The 25,034-nt window shown below is 44.8% G+C and overlaps 1 protein-coding gene across 1 annotated transcript in view; it reads left to right on the forward strand.

Annotated features, from left to right (window-relative positions):
• The first annotated feature begins 2,368 nt into the window (after positions 1 to 2,368).
• IL21R (interleukin 21 receptor) overlaps positions 2,369 to 25,034 on the forward strand; it is a 33,031-nt gene continuing 10,365 nt past the window's right edge. Inside the window, exons 1-3 of the mRNA XM_015590933.1 lie at positions 2,369 to 2,803; positions 21,322 to 21,386; positions 24,159 to 24,261. Of these exons, the coding sequence (XP_015446419.1) occupies positions 21,338 to 21,386; positions 24,159 to 24,261 (152 nt within the window). The 5' untranslated portion in view covers positions 2,369 to 2,803; positions 21,322 to 21,337. The remainder of the gene's footprint in view (positions 2,804 to 21,321; positions 21,387 to 24,158; positions 24,262 to 25,034) is intronic.

The raw sequence follows: 25,034 nt of genomic DNA on the forward strand, positions 1-25,034 counted from the left end.
GGAGTCTTGGGTTTCCTGTTGAAGCGCTGCCTCAGTTCCCAGACAAGGAAAAGAAGATATGAACTTGTTATTTAAGTCATATATCTATTATATTATTTTCTTGATTTGCCTATTAAGCGAGTAAAGCAAAACAGGTTTGGTTAATATGTTTATTAAAGAGAAAGAAAAAGACTTTTGGCCTAAAGTCCCCTCCCCTCTTGGACTCTAAGGGCCCTGCCTGGACTAACACCATTTCTGCTAACAATGGGCCGATGACTCTTATCAATAACCAGAGGATCTGAGTCACTAGTTTCGGGGAAATTATTGGGATTTGAGGGAGAGGGCCTTTTTTTCTAAAGAAAGGAAGAAAGAAAGCTTAACTAGGTTTACTAAAAAAGATTAAGAACTCTGCAAGAGATGTCCCATATCATTTCCTGCTAAAAGATTAAGAATTTTCCAAGCGATGTCCAGTATCAAGTTTAATCCCAACTCTGCCCCTCGCCAGCCATGTGACCTTGGACAAGTCACTTAACCTCTCTGAGCCTCGGTTTTCTTATCTGTAAAAAAGGGATGACGATGATGCTAATAATAATTATTGTCTTCTTGTGTTACTGAGTGAAATGAAGCATTCTTAAAGTCCTTAAAACCCTGACACAGAGTAAGCTTTTACCAAATACTAGCTCTGTTTTACTCTGCTTTTTCTTGATCCTCCCATGGCAAATATGTGATACACGGCATCAAAAAACTCACCCTGGAGATGAAGAGAAAAAAAGAAAAGCTGGCTTTCTTCCCAGCTTTGTTCTCCAGGGAACACAATACTTCTGTAGCCAGGAAGAGAATTTCTATAGGTCAAACATCCTTCAAATTGGCCTCGGGGGAATTTCTACTTAGTTCCTCAAAAACAGCTAGAAAAAGGGAAAAAAACAAAACAAAACAGCACAAATCGCAAGACGCTTTCTCTTTTTCTTTGGATCGGTCATGTGGGTTAGCTGCAATTGTTTCCCAAAAATGAGTCAGCTGGGGAGAGATGGCATGCAAGTTTGAGCCGATCAGTGTCATCAAAACAGCACAAAATAGCCCCAGCCGCCTTGATAACCTTTCACCCTGGTTCGGGCCGGTCTCCACAGCCTAGTGCAGACTTAGGAATCAAAACACCCAAGTTCAAAACACCCTGCTGCGACACTCCTTAGCTTTTGTGACGTTTCAGCCTTCTGAGCCTTGGTAAAATGGACACAGTCTTGTCTGCCTTATCCCAGGGTTTGTGGGATAAAGGGAGATCACTTAGGCACCTGTGGAATTTAGGACAGAAATGGTAGTAGTAGCAGCAGCAATTCTCTTGCTCTTCTTCTGAGGCCACCGGGAGTGCATTTGCCGAATTTTGTCCCCTGGCTTCTTAAATGTCTGCCAGAGATATCTGACCTTCTCACGGGCCCCTGGCTTGTCAGCAAGACAAACACTCTCTTGAGAATTCTTTTCTTTGCGTTCCTCCAGAGCTCCTATGTGTTAATTGCTGCCCATCCCCTCTTGGCTAGGTGTCCCCATTTGACAGATGGGCAAAGCTAGGCATTCAAAGAGGTGATGTGACATGCCTGAGAGATTGTCTTCTCAAGGGTGGGGAGAAATGGTCCTGCTCCCTGCAGCACTACAGCAGGAGGCTGGATTCAAAGGAAATGGGAAGGGGTGAAAAAAAAAAAGGAACAGGGGCCAAGAAGTCTGGAAGGGGGTCCCAAACTCAGACCCCCTACTGGGCCAGGCAGGCAGTGTGCCTGAGTGAAGCAGACCAGATTGCAAACTCTGGAAGAGGGGCTGTGTTTGGGTCACTGCCATGGCCTCTCCATGGGACTTTGGGCAAGCCTCTGGTCCTGGACTCTGCCTTCTCTCTGAGCTGAGAGTTGGACTCTCAGAACCAGCAGGGGACTCCCGGTCCAGTTATGGCACCTCTGCAGCCCTCTGAGCCTCAGTTTCCACATCTGTGCGAAGCAGTGGCTCACTGCTGCCCTGTCTGCCTCACAGGTCATGACTCTGAGGCCTGTGGGAATGAAGTCACCCACCCGCAAAAGGCAGACGTCACGCTGGTGACCCTGAATGTACTCCTAGGAGGTGACCTTTGGGGATCAGTGGGCCATGCTGAGGGGCTGGGCCCACTCCCACCTCTTTCTCACTGTCTCTGAGGAGGAGCCAGCTGCTCTGTGGGCGGGGCTGGTGGGAGCTCTCACCACATCCTCCTCTGCCTCCCAGCCCTGCACACGCGCTGGGGCAGAGATGGCAGCCGCTGCCTGTGCTGGACCCACTGGCTCTCTCTGCTGAGCGACTGATGGGCTTGGGCTTCAAAGGTCTGCCTGCTTCTCCCTGAGTGCGACTGACAGCCTTCCTTCCGGTCTTGCTGTCTGCCTGTCTGCGTGTCTGTGTGTCTGTCTGTCTGGCCACCTGCCTGTTCACTTGACTTCTCCTGTCTGTCTGCCTGCTTGACCAGCCTTTGCCTGCTGTCTGTCCATCCCCAGCCAATCAGTCCCTGCCCCACAATGACCGTTTTCTGTACGTGTGTGACTTCTCTGGGATGTGACTGACCACTGCCTGTATATCTAGCTGGCTCCCACTGTGCGACTTGCCTGCCTAGAGCCCGGCTGCCATCTGTCCCGGTGACAGGTCTCATGCCTGTCTGGTTGGTGACTCCGGGCAGGCTGTAAATTCCCACCCCAGACCCCTGACTGTTCTCTGATACTCATCTCCCACCCCCTGCCGAGCCCAGCGGCCACCCCTGGGAGCCCACTGGATTGCCTTGAGTACAAAGGATGGATTTCTGAGAGAGAAGCTGGAACAACAGGTAACTTGACTCCAGCTACAGTTCTGAGCGGGGTGGGAGGTGTAGGGGGCCTGGGGGGGGGCGGGGCAACTTTGTTGGCCAAGAGGGTTTGGTCTTTGCCCAGGGTGGAAGGACGCAGATGGGCCCTGTGCCCTCATTCACAACTGGAGACAGTGAGGCCAGCAGAGCTGCTCTGGAGTCTCTTGCTCAGCCTGGCTTAGGGTGACTGGAGGGCCTTTGAGTGGGTCTGTTGAAGGCCCAGGGGCCCGGGGGAAGGGGAATGGCCGTGATGACCCCATGAGCTGTCTGTGAAACCAGCCTCTACAAGGCAGGGGAGCGGGGAGAGAAAGGTAGTTCTGGACTGAACATGACTTGACAGTCGCCACGGTTCTGGGCAGCTGAGCTGGGCAGAGGTGGGCATGGGTATGCTGGTGTGATGCTTCTAGGGTCCCCATTTTTGGGGTGGGTAGGAGGCATTGACTTTGTGCCAGCTTCTGTATTTTATCTCCTTTATTTCATCGAATCCTTCAAAACAAGTTAGTGTGCCCATGTCACAGATAAAGAACTGAGGCTCTGAGAGATAGAGTGATTTTCCCAAAGTGACTCAACCAGTACGTAGTAGAGTAAGGTGATTCAGGGCTGGTCCTGACCTTCACATGCTGTCTCCTCATCTTTCTCGTGAAAGCACAGGGGATGGGCTGATGGTGACAGGCAAACTGGTTCTGCGTGCACGCCTGGGGGAGAGGGATGTGCAGGAGACTGAGGGAGGCTGAGCCCTGAAGCATGGGTTGAATTTTGACTTGTGAAGTAGAGGGGACGAAAGGAGCTGGCAGACACATTTCTGGCAGAGGAGCTGGGACAGTAAAGGGCCCAGAGTGGGAACTTTGGACTTGTGGTGGGAATGGCAAGGTGCTGCTCAGCAGGAGTAGAGGACTCAGGGCAGGGGGACATTGCAGAGTCAGGGGCTGCTCCTGGGATGACATCTGCACTCCCCTGGGGGAAGAGTAGGGGTTTTAGAAGCACGTGGTGGAGTGGGAAGTACCTGGCGGGTTCAAAATCCAGCCACGCGAGTTCCTAGCTGGGTGAACTTGGGCGAGTCTCTGTGCTGTTCTAGCTACGTGGAGCCTCGGTTTTCTCATCTGTAAAATGGAGACAAAGGCAGCTCCAACCTCGTGGGCTGCTTGTGAGGATTCCAAGGCATAAAACTATGAAAGCTGCCAGCTGGAGGCCTGCCCAGGAAGAGAGTTCGCATCATGAGGAACCTGGAGCTTGGGTGGGAGGAGGGCCACTCTCTAAGAAACAGTAGCAGTTACGACACACTCTGGAACTTGTGGTCCTGCCTCCCTCAGTCCCCTGGTCCTCCTGGCACCAGTGCTCAGCTTGCTGTCGGCCCTTGAGGATCTCTCATAATCCCCACGACAGTAGGTGAGGCTGTTGGCCTCATTTGGCCCATTTCACAGATGAGGCGACTGAGGCTTGGTGGAGAGAAATTGCCCCAGGGCAGTTGTGACTGTAAGATGCAGAGCTGAGTTTGGACCCCAAGTCTGTTTTGTTTGACAGTAGGGCCACAACCTGCTGGACAAGATAACTTAAAAGTAAGACTCATAGTCCTGGGACACCTGGTTGCTGAGCAGACCCCGGAGGGGTGGCCCTGATCACCTGTTCCCTGTGGCGGGCTCAGTAGAAGCCCTGGTCCCGGCACCCACATCTGACAGGGTGTCTGGATCCTTACAATCCTGCAGTGGAGGGAGCTAAGAGCCCTCATGTTAGGAGGTGGCCAATATTCAGGGCCGGAAAGGGGGAGTGAAGAAGATGAAGGCTGAGCCCTTGGCACTGCAGGCTCTCACCAGTCTAGAGGGGAAGAGAGGGAAGTTGGAGGTGGGGATTGGAGCCTCTAAGGGACTTGTGAGTAGTGGGTGGTGGGGTGGCATGCTGGAGGGGGAGGCCAGTTCAAGAGAAAGTGGCAAGAGGAAAACAGGCCACCAGAGGCTTTGAGGGGCACCAGCTTCTCTGCAGCATCTGGACTTCCCTGGCGCCTGATAAATAAATAAATGAAAGGGAGAGGAGCCAGTGGCTTCGTGGTCAGGCGGAGGTGCTGGATCTGGCTGACCAACACCCCGCCGACTGTGATGTGGGGCTGTGGAATCAGCCAGACCTGGTTTGAGTCTCATCTTCATCACTTAATAGCTGTGTGACCTTGAGTAAGCCACTAACCTCTCTCAACCTCACTTTCCTCATCTGTTATATGGAAATAAGAACTCCTGCCTTGGGCTTGTTGCGAGGTTCTGTTATTTATTGAGCACCTACTGTATGTCAGGCACTGTCCTGTGTCCTGGGGACGCATAGACAGACAGAGCCAGTGTCCTGGGGATGCATAGACAGACAGAGCCAGTGAGATCATGAGGAAAAAAGCACAGCAGGGCTCACAAGAAATAGTAGCTATGATGTTTTACTTTCAATATTATTGGTAATAATCATGCCGTTGTTAGCTAGGACACCTAGAATAGCTCTGGCATCTATTAGCTCTTATGATGATTCTATGCCCCACTTTCAAGATGGGGAAACTGAGGCTCAGAAAGGGATGGGAGTTTTCTAGGGTCACCCAGGGAGTCATTTACGAGCAGAGGGAAGAGAGCTGTGAGGGCAGTGGGTGGGGAAGGGGTGCCGAGAGGAGCCCCACCCCCAGTCCAAGGCTCACAGGTGCCACCGCCCCCACTTTTGCTCTGGCACTAGACCAAAGGGACTTTTTATGACAGCTCAAATGAGAGCTCTGAGTAAACTTGGAACTTCTGAAACAACCTGAGAAGATTCCCTCTCCTAGGGTGTGGGCAGGGGCCCCACTAAGGGCCCCCAAATGGCCGGGACACCTGCAGCAGGGACCAGACCTGCTGGTCCCCAGAGCCCTCATTGAGGATCTGGCTATGCAAATTGTCCCTAAAGAGGTGGGGCAAGTGTAGAGTCTGGTTCCTTGCTCAGGCGGCTCCCCGCCTAGTTCCTCACAGTGCCACCGCCGGCAAGGTCTGGGCCTCTCTGGGCCTCCATTTCTCCACCTGCCAGACAGCCTGGCGAAGTAGACTGGGACCAGGGCTGCAAACTTTCTCAAGTACAAATCAGTAGCATCCCGGCTGCTTTGTCCAGGGCCAGGGCAGGCTGGTGGGGGCCTTCTGGGCAAGGAAGGGATAAAGACAGGTTGCCAGACCTGCCCCAAGCCCCTGCCTTGTGGCCTCAAGCAGTCGCGGTTCAAAGCATCCTTTATTTTTCTGCCTTCCAACTAGCCCCTTAAGGTCTAGGGGAAATGGGGCTGGAGAGAGACGTAAGGATGGGAGCTGAGGGAGACCGTTCACTCTGGGCGAGGCTGCCCCGCACGGTGGAGATGGCAGGGCAGGGTGAGGTCGCTGGGAGGGAGACGATTCTCCTCAGCTAGGCAAGGCTGCACAGGCTGGGAGAAGTTTCAGAAGGGAAAGGTTCAAGTGGAGACAGGTTTCATGGACAAGGATTCATGGTCCAGGTGGGAGAGAGACTGAGAGGTTCCACAGGCGCAGAGGTGGTAAATGTTGGGGAGGGACAGGCCCTTCCTTTCATGTTCAGCTCCTACTGACTAAGCTGTAACCCCAGAGTCCTGGTACCCCTGTCCTCAGACACTCACCACCCACCACCCACCCCTCATCACTGGCAGAAAAGGAACAAGCAATTAACATTACCCACACACACGTGCAATATGCCCAGCATCTGCCTCACACTCTCTCAGCCAGGCCAGGGCATGGGGCACTGCTCCCATTCTACAGATGAGGAAAACTGAGGCTCAGAGAAAGGTCCCACTCTGAGTGAGTGGCAGAGCCTCCTTTCTGGTTCAGGGCCACCGGACTGGCTCTCCCCAAGCCTAAGCGCTCTGTTTAGGTAAGAACTAGCTGCTTGACCTAAGGCAACCCACTGTCCCTCTGTGAAAGTTCTTTGTTACTAATCTGATGACAGCAGTCATGATGGTTCAGACCCTGGGAACTGAGGGTGTTACCCGGGGTTGAGGGAAGTTCCTGGGGACTGTGACGAAGCTGATGGGGAAACCGAGACCTTTTGGGGGCTTGATCAAGGCTGCTCCTTGTATGACTAGACACGCAATTCTTCAGCTTCACTCATTCATTCCCCATTCTTCTTCATCTACTCGTTGAGCACCTACTGTGTTCCAGGCCCCACTCTATGCACTGGGGATACTGTGGTGAACAACACAGGTAAATTTCCTGGCTCCTGGGAGCTTATGCTCTGGGACAGATAGAGGTCATGGACACACAAAAAGGAACATATACTAAACTAATCCTAGTATTACAGTTGTGAAGGAGACACAGAGTTGTGGTACAGAGAACTGCGGGGGAGAACCATTTCAGACAATAGATTGCCTTTTGAGGAGGCAATGTTGTAGTTGAAACTCGAGGATGAGAAAGCAAAGAAGCACAAGGAAAAGTGTTCTAGGCAGAGGGAATGGCATATGCAAAGGCCCTGAGGTAGGGAAAAAGTTGGAGCATTGGAGCTTTTATCCTTAACAAGTACATACGTCCTCAGTGCACTGAATGTAAGAAAAAGGAGTCAAAATGAATAAGATTAAACTTTGGAGTGTACAATCCACATAGGTTTCAACACCGAGGTTAAGCTTCAAAATCCATTATGATAGAAAGCATTTTCTTTCATTTAGTCACTCAATATTTTGAGCACCTATGTGTCAGGCACTAGTTAGCCACTGGGGATTCAACAGTAACCAAGAAACATAGTCTCTGCCTGGATGTTGCTCAGAATGTTACTAAAACATCATGAGCAGTGTACTCTGGTGGAGGGATGGAAAAGTGACTCATACTCTTCGGAGAGGTCAAAGATTTACAGAGCAGATGACATTTGAACTGGATTTTGGAGACTGAGTAGGAGGCTGACAGTCAGCCTAGGCGGGTAGAGAGTTCCGGTGGCTGAAACAGCACGTGCCAAGGTGTGGAAGCCAGGTGGATGGAGATGTTGCTGAAGCTGTAAGAAAGCTGGTGTACCTGGAGTCCAGGATGAGCACTGCAGGGCAGAGGAAATGCGGGGGAGAGGATCCTGAAGTGTTTTGAATGCTGGGCTGAGAAATTTGGGGTCTTCTCTAAAAGGCAGTGAGGGGCCACAGAATGCCATGGTGAGAATGAGAACTGGGTTGGAGGGGCCACTGCTGAAGGCAGGGAGACCAAGGAGGAGGCCAGTAGGAAGACAGGTGGTCGGAGGTCCTTGAAGACCAAGGATGAACGAGGAGCCCGTTTTTCTGTGTTCCCTTTTGGGAAGTACCTCAGTCTCGATACTTCCCTTTCTGGCGACCTGCTAGCTCTTGTTTCTGGCCCTTCTGGGGAGTCCCTCCTCACCCACCTCATGTCTTCTTGGTCCCTATGGGAAACGGTTCATTTAACTTTACCATATAACTCACCTTTCACTTTCAACCCCCAATCACCACCTTGGTCACATTGGAGATGATGACCAACTTGAGGAACTAAATAGATCGCATTCCTGAATCATCAGTGAGGGAAAGAAGATACAGGGAAACCAAGGACTTGGGGTCTTTCCAGTTTGGGGAGGTTGTAAATGATGCTGCTGTGAACACTCTGGCACATGTCTGCGTGTGTACATATGTATACATTTCTCTTTGGTGCATAACCTGGAGATGGAATCGTGGAGTCTCTTGTTCAGCTGAAGTTTTCCCGAGTGGTTGTACCAACTTACATTTCTACCAGAAAACTGTGTCGAGACTGACAGTTCTGGTTTCCCTGGATCCTCTTCAGCACGTGAAATAGTCCATCTTTTTCATTTTAGCCACTCTGGGTTGATGTGTTGTGGTATCATATTGGCATGCAAATTTGCATTTTCTGGATGAATAATGATTTTGAACACCTTTTAATATGCTTATTGGCCATTTAGATGTCTTTTTTTTTGGTGAAGTGTTTAAGCTTTTTGTCAATTTTTAAAAAATTGAATTGTGTTATTTATTATTGTTTTGTAGGAGTTCTTTATATATTCTAGGGACAGATAGATTTGTGTGTATATAATATATAAATTAAATATAATGTATAATATTATATACTGTAAAAAAGAAAAATATAAATTTTATATGACTATATAAAAACTATATACTACATAGAAAGATATGTATATAGATATAGATATACTCTCCTCTCATGTCAGTTTCTTTTCCATTCTCTTAATGGAATCTTTTGATGAACGATATTTCTTAATTTTAACGTGGTTCAATTTATCAGTCTTTTTCTTTATGGTTAGAGCTTTGTATGTGCTGTTTAAGGAGTTTTGCCTGCCCTAAGTTCATGAAAATATTATCATGTTTTCTTTCGGATGCTTTATTGTTTTACCTTTCACATAGGTGTATAATTTATCTGTAATTTATTTTTATGTATGATATCAAGTAGAGGGTCAAGGTTTATTTTTTCTATATGAACATTCACTTAAACATTCATCAGTTTTTAAAGTCATGCTTTCCCCATGGCTTTGCAGCGGCGCCTTTGTTGAAAATCAAGTGACTATATACATGTCTATTTCTATATTCTTTTTCCACTGGCTTGTTTTTCCTTGCAACAGTGACGTAATATTATTCAAGATTGCCTGAACTATTCTCAGCTCTTTGCATTTCTATATAAATTTTAAGACTAGTTTGTCAATTTCCAGCAAAGAAAATCCTGCTGGGGATTTTTTTTGAACTTTGGGATTACATTGAAACTTTAGTTCAATTTGGGGAAAACTGACATTTTAAAAATACAGTCATCCCTCACTATCCACAAGGGATTGGTCCCAGGATCCTCCATGGATACCAAAATCCAAGGATCCTTAAGTCCCTTATATGAAATGGTGTAGTATTTGCATATAACCTGTATTTGCATAGAGGCTATAGCAGTATATGCCTACATATAACTTCAGTCACATGGCTTCAGCATAGTGCTGAAATTTGTGTTTTGCTTTTTGGAGCTTTCTGAGACTGTTTTTTGGAATAATTCTGATTCGTAGTTGATTGAATCCACTGATGCAAAACCTACAGATACAGAGGGCCAACTCTATTAAAATTTCTAATCCATGAGCAAAGTATGTCCCTCGATTTCTTTATATTTCAAAAAGTTTAACAAATATCTTGTAGATTTCTTGTAGAGGTCTTATGCATCTTTACTAGAGTTAATCTTGGGTATTTGATTTTTTTATGCTAATGTAAATTGTACACTTTAAAAATTTTCATGTTTGTTCTCAGTGTATAGAAATACAATAGGTTTTTTTTTTTATACCTTGTTAACTTTGTTAATACACTTTTTCAAGCTGGAGTTCCAGATGTAGGAAGACATAGCTGCAAAACGCAGTCTGCTTCTATTGATCACCAGTTGGAGACTTCCTGTCTTTGCTTTTGTAATGTTTATAGACCTCTTCATCTGCGAATCCCAGGAGAAAGGGTATTGTGGTGCAAAGCCTTGAACTTCATAAATCACTAAATACTTTTTTACCTTTTTAACAATTTTAAGTGTACAGTAGATAACAGTACAGTATTGTTAACTATATGCACATTGTTGTACAACAGATCTCTAAAACTTTTTCATCTCACACTACTGAGACTGTATAACCATTGAACAACAACTCCCCATTATATCCCTTCTCTCCAGCCCCTGGCAGCCCCTGTTCTACTTTCTATTTTTATGAGTTCGATTACTTTGGATATGTCATATAAATGGAATCATGTAGTATTTGTCTTTCAAGACTGGCTTATTTTACTTAGCACAATGTCTTCAAAAACTATGTTGTAGCATTTAACAGAATTTCCTCCTTTTTTAAAAGGCTAAATAATATTCTATTGAATGTATATCACATTTTCTTTGGATTTAGATTGCTTCCTCATCATGACTCTTGTGAATAATGTTGCAATGAACAAGGGTGTGCAAATATCTCTTTGAGATCTTGTTTTCAATTCTTTTGGATATGTACCCAGAAGTGAGATTGTTGGATTATGTGGTAGCTCTATTTTTAATTTTTTAAGGACATGCCATACTATTTTCTATAGCATTTATACCATTTTACGATCCCACCAACAGGGTGCAAGGGATCCAATTTTTCCACATCCTCACCAGCATAGTAGTCATCTTAACAGATGTGAAACAATAACTCATTGTGGCTTTGATTTGCAGTTCCCGGATGATTAGCGCGTTGAGTACCTTTTCACATACCTCTAGGCCCTTTGTTTATCTTCTCCGGAGAAATATCTACTCAAATCTTTTGCCTGTTTTTTTTCAACTGGGCTTTTGTTTGTGTTTGTGTTTGTTAATGAGTTACAGTTCTTGTAAATTCTGAATATCCTATAAATGGTTCGCAGATATTTTCCATTGTTCTGTAGGTTGCTCTTTCATGCTGTTGATTGTTTCCTCTGCTGCACAGAAGTTTTTCAGTTGGATGTTGTCTATGTTCGCCTTGTTGCTTGTGCTTTAGGTGTCATATCCAAGAAATAATCGCCAAGCCCAAAGTCATAACGTTTTTCCTTATATTTTCTTCTAGGAGTTTTATAGTTTTAGGTCTTATAATTAAGTCTTTAATTTCGAGTTAATTTTTACATGTGATGCAAGATAAGAGTCCATCTCTATTCTTTTATTATAGTTTTAGGTCTTATAAGCAAGTCTTTAATTTTGAGTTAATTTTTATATGTGATGCAAGATAAGAGTCCATCTCTATTCTTTTGAATGTGGATATCAGTTTTCCCAATACCATTTGTTGAAGAGACTCTCCTTTCCCCATTGTATAGTTTTGGCACCCTTGTCAAAAATCATTTGATTATGTGTGTGTATAAGGGTTTATCTCTGGGCCCTCTGTTCTGTTCCATTGGTTTCTGTGCCTGATTTTATGGCGGTATCTGCTTTGTCTTTCTTTACGCCAATGTCTACTTTGATTACCGTAGCTTGATCATATATTCTGAAATCAGGATGCGTGAGGTCTCTATCTTTGTTCTTCTTTCTCAAGATTGTTTTAGTTATTTGGGGTCCTTTGAAATTCCCTATCAACTTCGGGATTATTTTTCTACTTCTGCAAATAATGCTATTAGAATTTTGACGGAGACTGCATTGAATCTGTAGATTGCTTTAGACATTTAAAAAATATTAAATCTTCCAATATATGAACATAGAGCGTTTTTCCATTTATTCGTGTCTCTGATTTCTTTTGACAATATTTTGTAGTTTTCAATGTATGTCCACATCCTTGGTTAAGTTTACTCCTAAGTATTTTATTCTTTTTATTATTGTAAATGACAATGTCTATTATTATAAATGACACTGTTTTCTTAATTTTCATTTTTGGATTGTTCATTGTTAATGTATAGAAATGCAACTGATTTTTGAGTGTGGATTTTATATTATGCTACTTTGCTGAATTTGCTTATTATTCTAACAGGTTTCATTTATGGAATCTTTAGGGTTATTTATATATAAGATCATGTCATCTGTAAACAAAGATAATTTTACTTCTTCCTTCCGATATGGCTGCTTTTCAATTCTTTTTCTTACCTAATTGCTTTAGCTAAGACTGCCAGTATTATGTTAAATAGAAGTGTTAATAGTGAGCATTCTTGCCTTATTCTTGATATTAGAAGAAAAGCTTTCAGTTTTTTACCATTGAGGTTAGCTGCAGGCTTTCATTTATAGCCTTTATTATGCTGAGGTAACTTTCTTCTATTCCTAGATGTTGAATGTCTTTATTATGAAAATATAAGTTGGAAAACATAAGTTGCTTTTTCTGCATCGATTGAAATAGTCATGTGATTTTTGTCCTTTGTTCTCTTAATGTGGTCTATTTTTGTATGTTCAACCATCCTAGGGTTAAGCCTCAGTTGTTTGTGATGTATAACCCCTTTTAATGTGCTGTTGCATGCTGTTTGCTAGTATTTTGCTGAGGACTTTTGCGCCAATATTCATCAGGGATGTTGATCTGGAGTTTTCTTTCTCTGGCTCTGGTTCTGAGCTTTTATTTGTTAAGAGATTTTTTATTACTGATTCAATCTACTAGTTATAGGTCCACTCAGATTTTCTATTTCTTCATAATTCAGTCTTGGTGGATTGTATATTGCTAGGAATTTATCTGTTTTTCTACATTATTAAGTTTATTGGTATATAATTACTCATAGTAGTTTCTTATAATTCTTTTATTTCTGTGGCATTTGTTGTAATGTTTCCTCTTTCTTTTCTGGTTTTAGTTATTTGAGTCTTCTCCTTTTTCCTTAGTCTAGCTAAGGTTTTTGATCTTTAGATACACAATAAATTGTTTATATTGATCTCATATACAGTGTCCTTGTTTAACAATTATTATTCTAATAGTTTATCTGTCAAGTATCTGAATTTTTCTAGGTATTCAATACTTATATCATTCCAATCCTGTAGTTTTCTAATCTTTATAAATTTATTGATTTTCCTTGCCTTCCAATACAAGACATTATTATCTTTTTCTTGACCTCAGGGATAAAGTGTTCAGTATTTGACCATGAGGAATAATGTTAGCTGGTATGGTATGTGTGTGTGTGTGTGTGTGTGTGTGTGTGTGTGTGTGTGTGTGTGCATGCGCTCCTTATCAGATTAAAGATGATTCCTCTATTCCTAGTTTTCTGAGAGTGTTTTAAAGATCACGAGTGATTTTTATAATTTATTAAATGTGTTTTCTGAACCTATTAAATTATCATTTAAATTTTCTTCTTTAGTCTGTTAATGTGGTGAAATATATTACAGTAGTTTCCCCTCATCTATGGGGAATATATTTCAAGACCCCAGTGGATGCCTGAAACCACAGATAGCACCAAATCCTAAATGTACTGTTTTTCCTATGCATACATACCTATGATAAAGTTTAATTTAAAAAATTAGGGAAGTAAGAGATTAACAACAATAACAAATAATAAAGTAGAACAATTATAACAATACACTATAATAAAAGTTGTGTGAATGTGGTCTCTTTCTCAAAATATCTTATTGTGCTGTACTCAGCCTTCTTTTTGTGATGATGTGAGATTGTAAAAGTCTATTTCTATATTTGTGTAACCATCCTTTCTTGCCACTTTATTGTCATTCATTTCTTGCTGAAATTTTCCTATAGTCTTAATGCATTCTGGTGCAACATGTTGCCATCAATCGAAATATGTTTTCTGTTCATGTCTTCTACTCACAAGTTAATGCGTTTTCCATCTTAACTAAACACTTACCATGAACTGACTGTGACTGTAACTTTTGCAGTTTGAGGTGTGACTGTAAAACTAGCATGAATTTCTTTTTCCTTCTTCACAATTTCATGGGTAGAAGATTCATTCTTACCGTAGATCTTAGCGACCTCAGAAATTTTGTTTCTTTCCTTATTAAATAGAGAACTTACATCTTTTCACTTAAAAGAAGCTCTTTATGGCTTCTCTTTGGCATATCTGAACTGCTAGCATCACTACTCTTGTGCTGTGAGGCCATTATGAAGTAAAATAAAGGTAATTTGAGCACAAGCACTGTGATACCATGACAATAGATCTGATCCCATGACTGATGGGCAGATAGCATATACAGCATGGATATGCCAGATAAAAGGATGAGACATGTCCCAGGTGGGACAGAGTGGGACAGTGTTAGGTTTTATCACACTACTCAAAATGCCACACGATTTAAAATTATGAATTATTTATTTCTGGACTCATTCATTTAATATTTTCAGAGTGTGATTGACTATGCATAAATAAAACTGCAGAAAGTGAAGCCATGGATAAGAGGAAACTACTTTAGATTTTCAGCTAACCTTGCATTCCTGAAATATACCTCACTGATAATGACATGTTGTCTAGTTTTGCATGAATCACTTGTTTTGATTTGTCAACATTTTGTTTAGAATTTTTGTGTGTACATTTATGAGAGCTATTGACCTATAATTTTTCTTTTAATGTCAAGTTTTGATATCCAGGTTATGTGTTTAATTCTAGTGTTTAGTTCATGCACGTTTAATAAAAGTACTGATGTGTTTGGGATTAAGTCTACCATCTTGCTATTTGTTTTCCTTTGGCCTCATCTATTCTTTTTTCTTTTTTCTTTTTCATTGTCCCATTTTTGAGAAGAATAACATTTAAAATTTTATTATTCTATGTTTCCTGTCTATACTTTCTTTTATAATTCTTTTAGTGCTTGTATTAGAGATTACAACATGCGTACTTGATTTTTTTGGAGTCCACCTTATATATTAGTACCTTTATTGTTTCCCAGGCAATACAGTGACCTTTAACTTTTCTAACCCTTTCTTACCTTTGGGGTATCATCGTCATGTATTTTAATTCTGCATATAGTATAAACATAATAAGATATTATTGTTGTTACTATTTTAAATAATTAATATTCATTTATATTTATAATACTCTCTATTGCTCTTCATTCCTTCCTATAGTGCCTCGCTTCCCATTTGGGATTGTTCTTCTTTTGCCTGAATAACTCACTTTAGTATACATTTTAATGCAGGTCTACCAGTGACAAATTCTATCAGCTTTTTTTGGGGTCTGAAAATATGTTTATTTGCTTTCATTTAAATAATTTTAAATTAAGATCCCATTACATATGCAATTCACTGTTTTAAAGTATTAAGTGGTTTTTAGTATATTTACGAAGTTGTGCAACCACCACCCCCATCTAACTGCATTTTCATTTCTCCAAAAAAAAAAAAAAAACATACCCATTGGCTGTCACTCCCCATTCCTCCTCCCTCCAAAGCAACCACTCATCTGCTTTCTATCTCTATGGATTCGCCTATTCTGGATGTGACATATAAACCGAATTATGCGATATGTGTCTTTTTGTTTCTGATTTATTTACCTTAGCATACATTTTCAAGGCTCATCCATGTTGTAGTATGTATCATTACTTCATTAGTTTTTATGGCTGAATAATATTCCACTGTAGTGATATCCTACATTTTGTTTGTCTGTTCACCAATTGATAGACAGCAGGGTTGCTTCTAGTTGGGGGATGTTACGAATGATGCTGCTATGAACATTTCTGTACAAAGGTTTTTCTGCGGACATGTGTTTTCGATGATTTTTTGCTACATACCAGGAGTCAAATTGCTTGGTTATGTGGTAACACTATCCTGTATTAACCTTTTGGGTAACTGTCCAATGTCTTCTAGCAGGATATAGCATATAGGCAAATCACCTTGATACTGTCAAGGCTAAATTATTTCTAATTTTTACTTATTCTTAAGGCATAGCCTCTCCTGAATAACTGGGTATTTGCCAGGGCCCATCTTTCTTGCCAAGCCTTGAACTTCATTCAGTTCCTTCCTTAGCATTGTGAAACCGCCAAAATCTCTTCTCAACATTTTAGCCTATTGCCAGAGGCTTTTGGCTAGATTTCATGATATGAATTCATTTGCAATGACTTGGAAATTCATTTGAGGGGAAATTGCATACATAATTTCAATGCATTTTCCTTCTGACACCCTGGCCTCTCAAATCCTATCAAACTTGGTTACTCTCTCATGCGGTTTCACAGTATTTTTTTCCCATTTAGTAGTTGTTCTCACTTAGGGGATTAGTTTGATACCATCTACTCTATTATAGCCAGAGATGAAAGTTCCCCTCCAAGTTTTAGTTTACAATCTTAAGATTTACTTACTTTTAAAATATTATGGGCATACAAAAAGATATAAAAAATAATATAATCACACCAGTGTTAACTTCACTCAGTTTTACCAAACCTTTGAGATCCCCGAATATCTCTCTTTATCCCATGCCCTTCGTTTCTACATTATTTGAAGTCTGATGTTTATCATCCCCTTGAATTTCTCTGTATTTTCAAGACACGTATATATTCACCTAAACAACGTATAGAGCGGTTTTACATGTGTGACATGGATGGTGTCATTATGAGAATGTTTATTTCCCTAATTTACTTTTTTTTCATTTCACATTTTGTTTGTGAGAATCATTTGTTTTTTTTCTGTGAAGCTATGATTGATTTTCATATTGAGTGATTACACCACAATTTACCTTTCTGTTCTCTTGCTGATGGATATTTAGGCTGTTTCCAATTTTTCGCTATTAAAATCAATGATGCTATAAACATTTCTGCATATGCTTTTAGTACACATGTAGCAGAGTTTCATTTGTGGTGCACATAGGGGTGAAATTGCTGGGTCTTACGGCAAGCACTTGCTCAAGTTAATTTGATCACGTCAAACTATTTTCCAGACCAATAGTATTTGTTTACATTTCCACTGACTGTGAATGAGAACTTCCTACACCATATCCTCAGCCACATGTGATGTCATCAGACTTTTAGTTTGCACCAATCTGATAAAATTAAAATGTCATTGTGGTTTTTATTTGCATCTCTCTGTTGACTGCGCAGTTAAGCACTTTATATTCTCTATAGCACCTACTCCAATCAGATTTCCTACCCCCAAGCTTCTCTGCTTCCCCAGAATCTCCTGAAATGTGGCCACCTTTTAATCTGTATTTCCAGAAGTCCAGAAATCATTTCTTGGCACTGGAGCCTGGTGGATAAACACCTTTCCAGGGCTCCATCACATCCAAGACTGTGCTGGAATGCTTCACATGCAATGATGCATTTAGTGCTTATGACAAACCTGCAGCAAAGACTCATGACTCCCATTTTATAGATGAGAAAAAAGAATCAGGGGAATGAGGAACTTGCCCAAAGATGCCCAGATGGGACCTGGCAGATTCCAAGCCAGGTGCTCTTCACTCCTCTGTAGGGGACTGCAGAGGTAGGGTGCTGCTGCAGGGACTCCCATAGGAGAAAGCCCTGTAGGGCACCCTCTGTCCTTCACTCAGGAAGCACCTGGTGGTCTGGTGTCCATCTTGGGGAGTAAGTTGCTGTTGTCCTCAGGGGTCAGCCTGAATGGGATGACCCATTAAAAAATGGATTCAGGGGAGGGAGCACAGTGGGATGGGGAGGTGTTCCCACTTGGTGCTGTGAGAACACGAGGAGAAGGTTTCATCATTCAAGGCTGATGTTTCCCAGAAGCAAGCAGCTTACTTTAGATGGTGTTAAATATCCCTGGACCCCTAGGGAGAGAGTTAGATCCTTTTCAACCTTCTTTCAATCTTCTGATGATGTAGGGGGTGAGTCTCACATTGGTGCTAGTATGTCTGAAACAACTCTCTGACACTCTTCGATCCCCCTTCTTAAACAAAGGCAAACAAGATCTCAAGTCCTAAAAGTCTCAGGCAGGGGATAGTATCTTCCTACAATTCAATAACTGTCTTTTGTTTTCCTTGTATTTAGTTTTGACTTTTCACAGTATTTAGTTTTATGATAAGTAGACTGTTTTGTCAGGCACTGTTCCAAATGCTTTACAAGTATTGACTAATTTAATTCTCCCAAAGACTCTATGAGGTAGGTACTGTTATTATTATCTCCATTTCACAGATGAGGATCCTGGGGCCCAGAAAGGTTGAATGAACTTCCCAAAGTCACACAGCCTGTAAATAAATGGCAGTGCTGGGATTTGAACCCAGGCAAGTGAGCCGCAAGTCTGTGTTTTAACCACCGTGGTACATACTACCTCTCCAATTCATACTAGTTACCTATTGATGGCAATGATACTACATTTTCTTTCGAGACATGTTTATTGGAGCAAAAAATGAGATGTAAAATAAAGATAAATAGCATAAATGAAAACCTCAAATGTCGTAAGCGGTAGGAGTTCTGGAACATTCTAATGTAGCTTTACAGATGCAGGAATAGAGCGGGTGGGCCGTGAAGCCTGAGTCTAGAGTGATGGGATGGAACGAGGTGTTCAAGGAGAAGATGCAGCAGGAGAATTTGCTTCATGCAAGGCAGAGAGGCGTTCTGAGGCCTGGGGCGCTAGGGGGATGATGAGTAATTAAGATCAGTGGGCCAGTAACAGCAAGAACCCAGCATCCTTGTATGGTAACTTACAGTTCACAGAGCACTGCCACGTCTGCTTTCTCACTGGCTCTTCCTAACTGCCAGGTGCAGTGGGCATTACTGTCCTAATTTCAGAGATGATAACTGAGGTCAGAAATAAAAGGGCCAGAGGAGCTCCAAGATCTTCTGGCTTCATATTCTATGTCCTTTGCTTTATCCCACTGGATCAGGTTTCTTTGATGGCAAGCAACAGAAGCATAATTCAACATGGTTGTGTGAGCAACATGTGTTTTTGCTTATGTAAGTGAAAAGTCCAGGTACGGACATCAGACCCAGCTGCATCCAGGTCCTCAAATGATGCCATGGGAACACTGGGTCTGTATTTCTCAGTACTGTCATCATTTTCAGCAGGCTCTCTCTAGGAGGTGACAGAGATGGTTGCCAGCTTCCAGTAGACACAGCAAAAAGTCCTTCTTTATTAGAGTTCTAGAAAAAATTCCCAGGATTGCTCTCATTGGCCTTTCCTGGGTCAGTATCCCTTCCCGACTCATTTAAAGTGGCCAAGCAGGCGGGTAGGGATACTTTTGTTGAACAGGCCTTGGTCAAGTGCTCGCCCTATGGAGTAGACGTTCAAGTCAACGCCAGTCTGGGCAACTCTTTATAAGAAGGGAGGAGACGCCAGGCAGATAGAAGCAGCAGGTCCCCTCTGTCCCCAGGGGCCTGGGAGTTGTTTGTGCAGTACAGAGGATGTGGAGTGAGGATAAGCCTTGAATCTGGGCAAGGAGCTTGTGCTTTATCTTGTGGTGGCAATGGAGCCTCTGGGGAGTGACAACTATGCCAGGCCTTGTGCTGAGGCCGGGGTCACAGGTGCCAGCACACTAACGAGGGGCAGACCCAGATTCTACCTCCTGTTGTGGGGATTAAATCCTCAAAGTGTGACAACGGGGTTCCTGCTGGGCTTGGGCTCCTGAAGGTCAATGTTATTTAAAGCAGTTTAAATGGGTTTTGCCCCGTCATCATCTTATTTTAATAGCTATGTTATTTATTTTAAAATGTGTTGGGAAAAAAATATACAACTATGGATATTATTGCTTACTTAGCAGGGGTCCCCAACCCCCCTGACCTTGGACCAGTAAGAGCTGCACAGCAGGAGGTGAGCAGTGAGCGAGGGAGCAAAGCTTCCTCTGTATTCGCAGCCGCTCCCCGGCGCTAGCATCGCTGCCTCAGCTCCGCCTCAGACCATCAGGCATCAGAGTTTCATAGAAGCACCAGTATCTGGTGTCAAGAAGGTTGGGGACAGCTGTTGCTTAGGATGAGGTTGAAGTTAATTTTTAAGTAACTTCCTTTATAGAAATATATTAAATAAATAGTACACACGATCTACAAATATGGCCATTATTTTGAAAGTGAGAAATTTGGGGATCTCTTGGCTAGATCATTCTGGAGCCCACCCATTTCTGATGCTCTAAATTCTATATTAATCATGGCTGTTTATTAAGTGTTTATGTGTCAGGGACCATGCCCAGGGTTTTCTACAAATCATTTCTTTGAATTATCACAAGAATCCTGGAAGCAGGCTTTACCATCTCTACTCTACAAGGCTCAGAGAGGGGAAGTGACTAGCCCAGAGCCACACAGGTGGTAATCCGAACCTCTCTGTGCCCTTCATCACTGCCTGCTCTTGATGGGGGCAGAGTAGGATCTGGGGGGACCCTTGGTGGCAGGGCTTCCCATTGTGGTTTCAGGGATGGTGTCTGGAAGAAGCCATGTGCGTGACTTGGTCCCTGAGTGGGTCATCTCTCTAGGCTCCAGTTCCAGCTACACCCCTGTCCATGGGGGTGGTCTGGGTGGGGCTCCTGAGCCTGGCAGGCAGACCTACTGGCCTCTGGCTGGCACTTCCCAAGTAGACACAGAGCTGGGGGTGCAATGGGCATTGCCAGCCTGGTGGGTTGTTCCTCTGCCCAGGGCATCAAACTTTACTCCTTCTGGAAAGGCTTGCTCTGTTCTCTGAAGCGGTCTCTTTTCCATCTCTTCCCGGCCAGGGAGCCCAGGTTGCCTTGGTTCGGTCAGATTTGGGCACCCAAGTCACTCCCTAGTGGGCTAACCTGGGCTTTGGATTGAGTAAGAAGGCTCATTATTGGGTTAACCTTGTGTTAGGTATTCAGTGGGCATCTGCTTTGCGGGTGAATCTTGGACTTGTTATTTAGTAAGGAGACAATTTTGGGGGCTAATGTCAACACAGGTGCTTCATGGGAGAAGGACTCAAGCTTGCTGCTCATTAAAAACCACTTTCCAAACCAGTGCGCCCTCCCCCCACTTCCTCTTTCTTTCTTAGCTGTATAAATGCCCACGTTTAATTCCACAATATAGGTAAAAAAAAAAAGAGCGGCGATCCACCCTCTTTGAATTCACCTGTCATTCATGACTGTGTAAGGGGGATGGGAAGAAGGCAGGAAAAGTAGGGAGGGATCCACAGGGTGAGTCAGCCATTTCTAAGAGGCAGGAATCCTTGGGAGCATCTGCGGGCTTCTCAAACTCTTGTTTTTCTGAGACAAATTCAAGAATCTGAGGCAAGTCTTCCAAGGAAGGGACGGGGACCAGAAGGAGGCTGTTCAGGGCCTACCCTTTGCTGTGTGTCTCTTCTAGGCCCCTGGGAATCAGCATGCCCCCCGACTGGGCTGCCCTTCTGCTCCTGCTGATGCTTCAGAGTGGTGAGTAGCTGCCCTGCTGTCCGCAGGGGGAGGGCTGGGCTGGCCTGTGGGCTCCAAGGCATGGCTACAGGCCCCAAGGTCAGAGTCGATGGCATCTGCCCTCTAGAGGCTGATACAAGTGGAGCGGCCAGCTCTCTGTGAACCAGAACCCATCCAACCAGAGAGCTCCATTAGCCAGAAGTGGTTCAGGGGAGTCCCAAGCGCCACCCCGCAAGCCCTCCATGTTGGGTCGTCAGGTCTCACTGGGCCTATCAGAGACTTCATCCTGCATTTCCCTGGCTCTCTGCCTTAGCCGGTTTCGGCCCTCAGAGAAAGTCCTGCCTTTAGTTCCTCCTTGTGCAAGGACCCTTCTCGAGGATGTTCTTCAACTATCACGGGATCCTCAGCAGGCACTGATATTCCCCAGGGGAGAGAGTGGAGGTGGCCACAAAAGTAACCAGAGCCTTGGAAGGCAGCCCCAGAGGATCAGGGGATGTTGTAGTCAGGGGGAGATGTCAGACAGCCAGGGCTGAGAAATCCAGGAAGCCTTCCCGGATGAGGCAGAACACAGCACACGGGCTCCAGTGGGGCTGACGAGAGGCAGGGGATCCTCAGCTGCCACTCTGCTAACCATCGGCATTTCTCTCTGGTTTTTACCCAAAGGCCCAGAACCTCTCATTAGCTCCTTCAGGAAACAGGAGTTGGGCTTTTTATTTTCTCTTTCTGAATGACCAGCACCCTGTCCTGGCTCTAATGGGTCTTCAGGTCATCTGCCACAGCTCCCCACCCCGTGGGAGCAAATAATAAGCCCCCGTTGTAGGGGGTGCAGAGCATGATCTCGTGCCATTCTCCTTACAGCCCCCCCGAGGTCCATGCTGCAATGACACCCCGTTCTCAGTTGAGGAAACTGTGGTTCAGGGAGGGTAGGGGACAAGGCCATGACCACGCCGAGCTGGGATCGGCTCTCGAATCTGTTCCTATGGTCTTAACCCCCCGGCTTTGCTGCTTTTATTGAGCAAGTGCCACGGGCAGGCAGTGTGGGCTGCACTGGCGTGACGTCATATATGTGCCTCCACACCTGCCAAGAGGGCCAGTGTCCCCAGCTTATAGATAGGGATGTAAGCAGTCATGAGTCACATGTCCACACTTTGACAACCCCAGGCCAGGAATGGCCCTGGGGTTCTCGATCCACAGTCTGGCTATTGACCAGGTGACTGGGTTTTTTGGGTCCCTCTGGTCCCTCATGCCACCTCCATGCTAGTTTGGGGGCTGCCGTTCCCTCCCCAATGTTTTATTCCAAGTTTGGGATAAACCCTATACCTTGGTGGCCTTGAGCCCAACTAAGAGTGGCAGCTTCTCTCCAAGATCTGAAGTCTTGAGAGAGAACTACTAGGATAGAAACTTGGATGGATGGAGGAGACACAGCCGTGTGGTGGCTTCTGCAGCTCTGGGCTGAGGTCCTGCCAGAATCAGTCCTCCATTCTCCACAAAGTGCTGAACTAGCTCCTCTGCGCCCCACCAACGGGCCCTGTGCTCCTCTCCAAGAGAAGCCACGCCCGAGAGCAGGATTCATTTCCACAGCCCAGATACCTTGGCGGTGGCTGCTGGGAGAACTGTGTTGAGAAGGATTCTGAGGCCACAGCCAGGGGAGAGAGCGTCAACGATCGACTGGCAATGTCTGCCATGTGTGCGGATGGGGAGAACCAGCACAGATTAGATTTCTTGAGTGAGAGTCTCAGCAGCCCAGACCAAGACGGACGAGAGGTGTAGTGTGGTCTCGGAACCTCAGAGTTCTCATCTAGAAAACGGGAGTGGTGTGGGGTGGGGGTAGGGTGGACTAAAGGACTTTCCAGCAGCAATGTTCTTGGTTCCGAATCCAGCTTCTGACCTAGAGTGAGGCCCAGGAAGGGAATGGACCCCCTTGCCGCCAGGTCTACATTAGTCGAGGAAAAATAGGAAAAAAAACCTCTCTAAAATGAATCCACTTAAAAAAGCAAGCAAATTTCTAGTAAATACTGGGGTGGAACAGTAGTGTCAGCACTTGATCTCACAAAACAAAGCTAAAACTTATTACATGTATTTTGTCAAAGATTGAACAAAATTTAGATTATGGTCACATTTTTAGGACAAAGCAAAGCAGTGAATGTTGGAGGCGGGAGGGCGTTGAAACTTCTGACAGAATTACCCGAGCTGGCGATCCCCATGCCACTTGCTGGTGGTGGTGATGGTTTGGGCAACATTTTGGCAAAAGCATTCAAGGGCGTCTCAGTTTTCGGAAGCTTCTTATTCTCTGAAGCACTTGCAGCATCACCGAGGTCGGTCCGTGTCCTGTCTCAGGCCAGCTGCTGTGGAGCAGAGGACTCTTCCTTGTCAGGGATCAGGGCATTTTCAGAAGCACTCTTGCTGGCCTCATGAGTGCCTCTCGAGTCACGTGCGGGTTCGTCCTGCAACTGGGGAGTTCAGGAAACCCCACCCCGAGAGGGAAACTGGCCAGGAGGGACGCTGACCTGGTTGCGGAACATGGAGCTCGTGGGGAGAGACCAGCTCAGTTTATAATGTTTCACATTAGGAGTGTCTTGTCTCCATAGCCAGCCTTGAAACTTCGGGTACGCAAATAAGGAATCTCAGGTGGCAAGGACCCCCTCGCCCCAGGCCCACAACTTAGTGGCCCCTGAGTCGTCATAGTCGTCCTGGCCTCCACTCATTCTCCAGCCCTGGAGGTGGTGAGGGTGTGAGGAGCCCCGCAGCTTCCTGCCAGCCCCATAACCGAGGCCCCTCTCTTCTCACCTCCAGCCTGGGGTTGTCCAGACCTTGTCTGCTACACCGATTACTTCCAGACTGTCACCTGCTTTCTGGAGACATGGACCCTCCACCCCGGCACGCTCACCCTCACCTGGTAAGTGGCTGGGCCTCACCAGCTCTGGGGGTGCTACTCAGGGTAGCATGGCCTGGGGCAGGGCTGCAGGAGACCACAGACTGAGTCGGACCTACTATGTGCCCGGCAGGTAGTTTAGCAATAAAGATAATAGCTGCCACTTCCTGGGGCCTCGCTTGGCGATTTCGCCCACAGCCTTTGGTTTCACCCCAGGAAAGACTGAGCTGGGAATCACTGTGCCCATGGGCCTTGTCTGGAGCGTGAGTTGAGTGGCTGCAGGGCAGCTCTGTCCAGATCCAAAGGCCATGCTCTCTCACCCACACAGGCCTGACTAGGATTTTGAGACCCCGAGATGACTGGTTCCCCACACAATTTTTCTGAGCACTTAGTACAGGCCAGGCAGCCTGTTGTGTGCTTCACATGAACGATCTCCTCCAGTCCTCACAGTCAGAACTCCTGTTTTAGAAATGAGGACACTGGAGTTCAGAGAGGTTATGCAACGTGCCAGTGCATAGAGGACCTGGGATTCAAACACGGGCAGCCTAATTCCAAAACCCATGGTCCACATTGTTAAAGAAAAAAATCACTCATGACACTCATTAAAGAACGGTGGGGCAGACTTTATTTAATACCTTGAGGACAGGGATAGGGACAGGCATGGGGTTTCACCATAGGGGACAGAGATTGGGCTCAATTTCGGATACAACAAGGACAAGTGGGAATTCATAGCCAAGGAGCAGGGTGGGGTCAGTGGATGTAAAAAATTGTGTGGGGAACCAGTCATCTCGGGGTCT

The sequence above is a fragment of the Pteropus alecto genome, unplaced genomic scaffold, assembly GCF_000325575.1.
Source record: "Pteropus alecto unplaced genomic scaffold, ASM32557v1 scaffold44, whole genome shotgun sequence".
Lineage (NCBI taxonomy): Eukaryota > Metazoa > Chordata > Mammalia > Chiroptera > Pteropodidae > Pteropus > Pteropus alecto.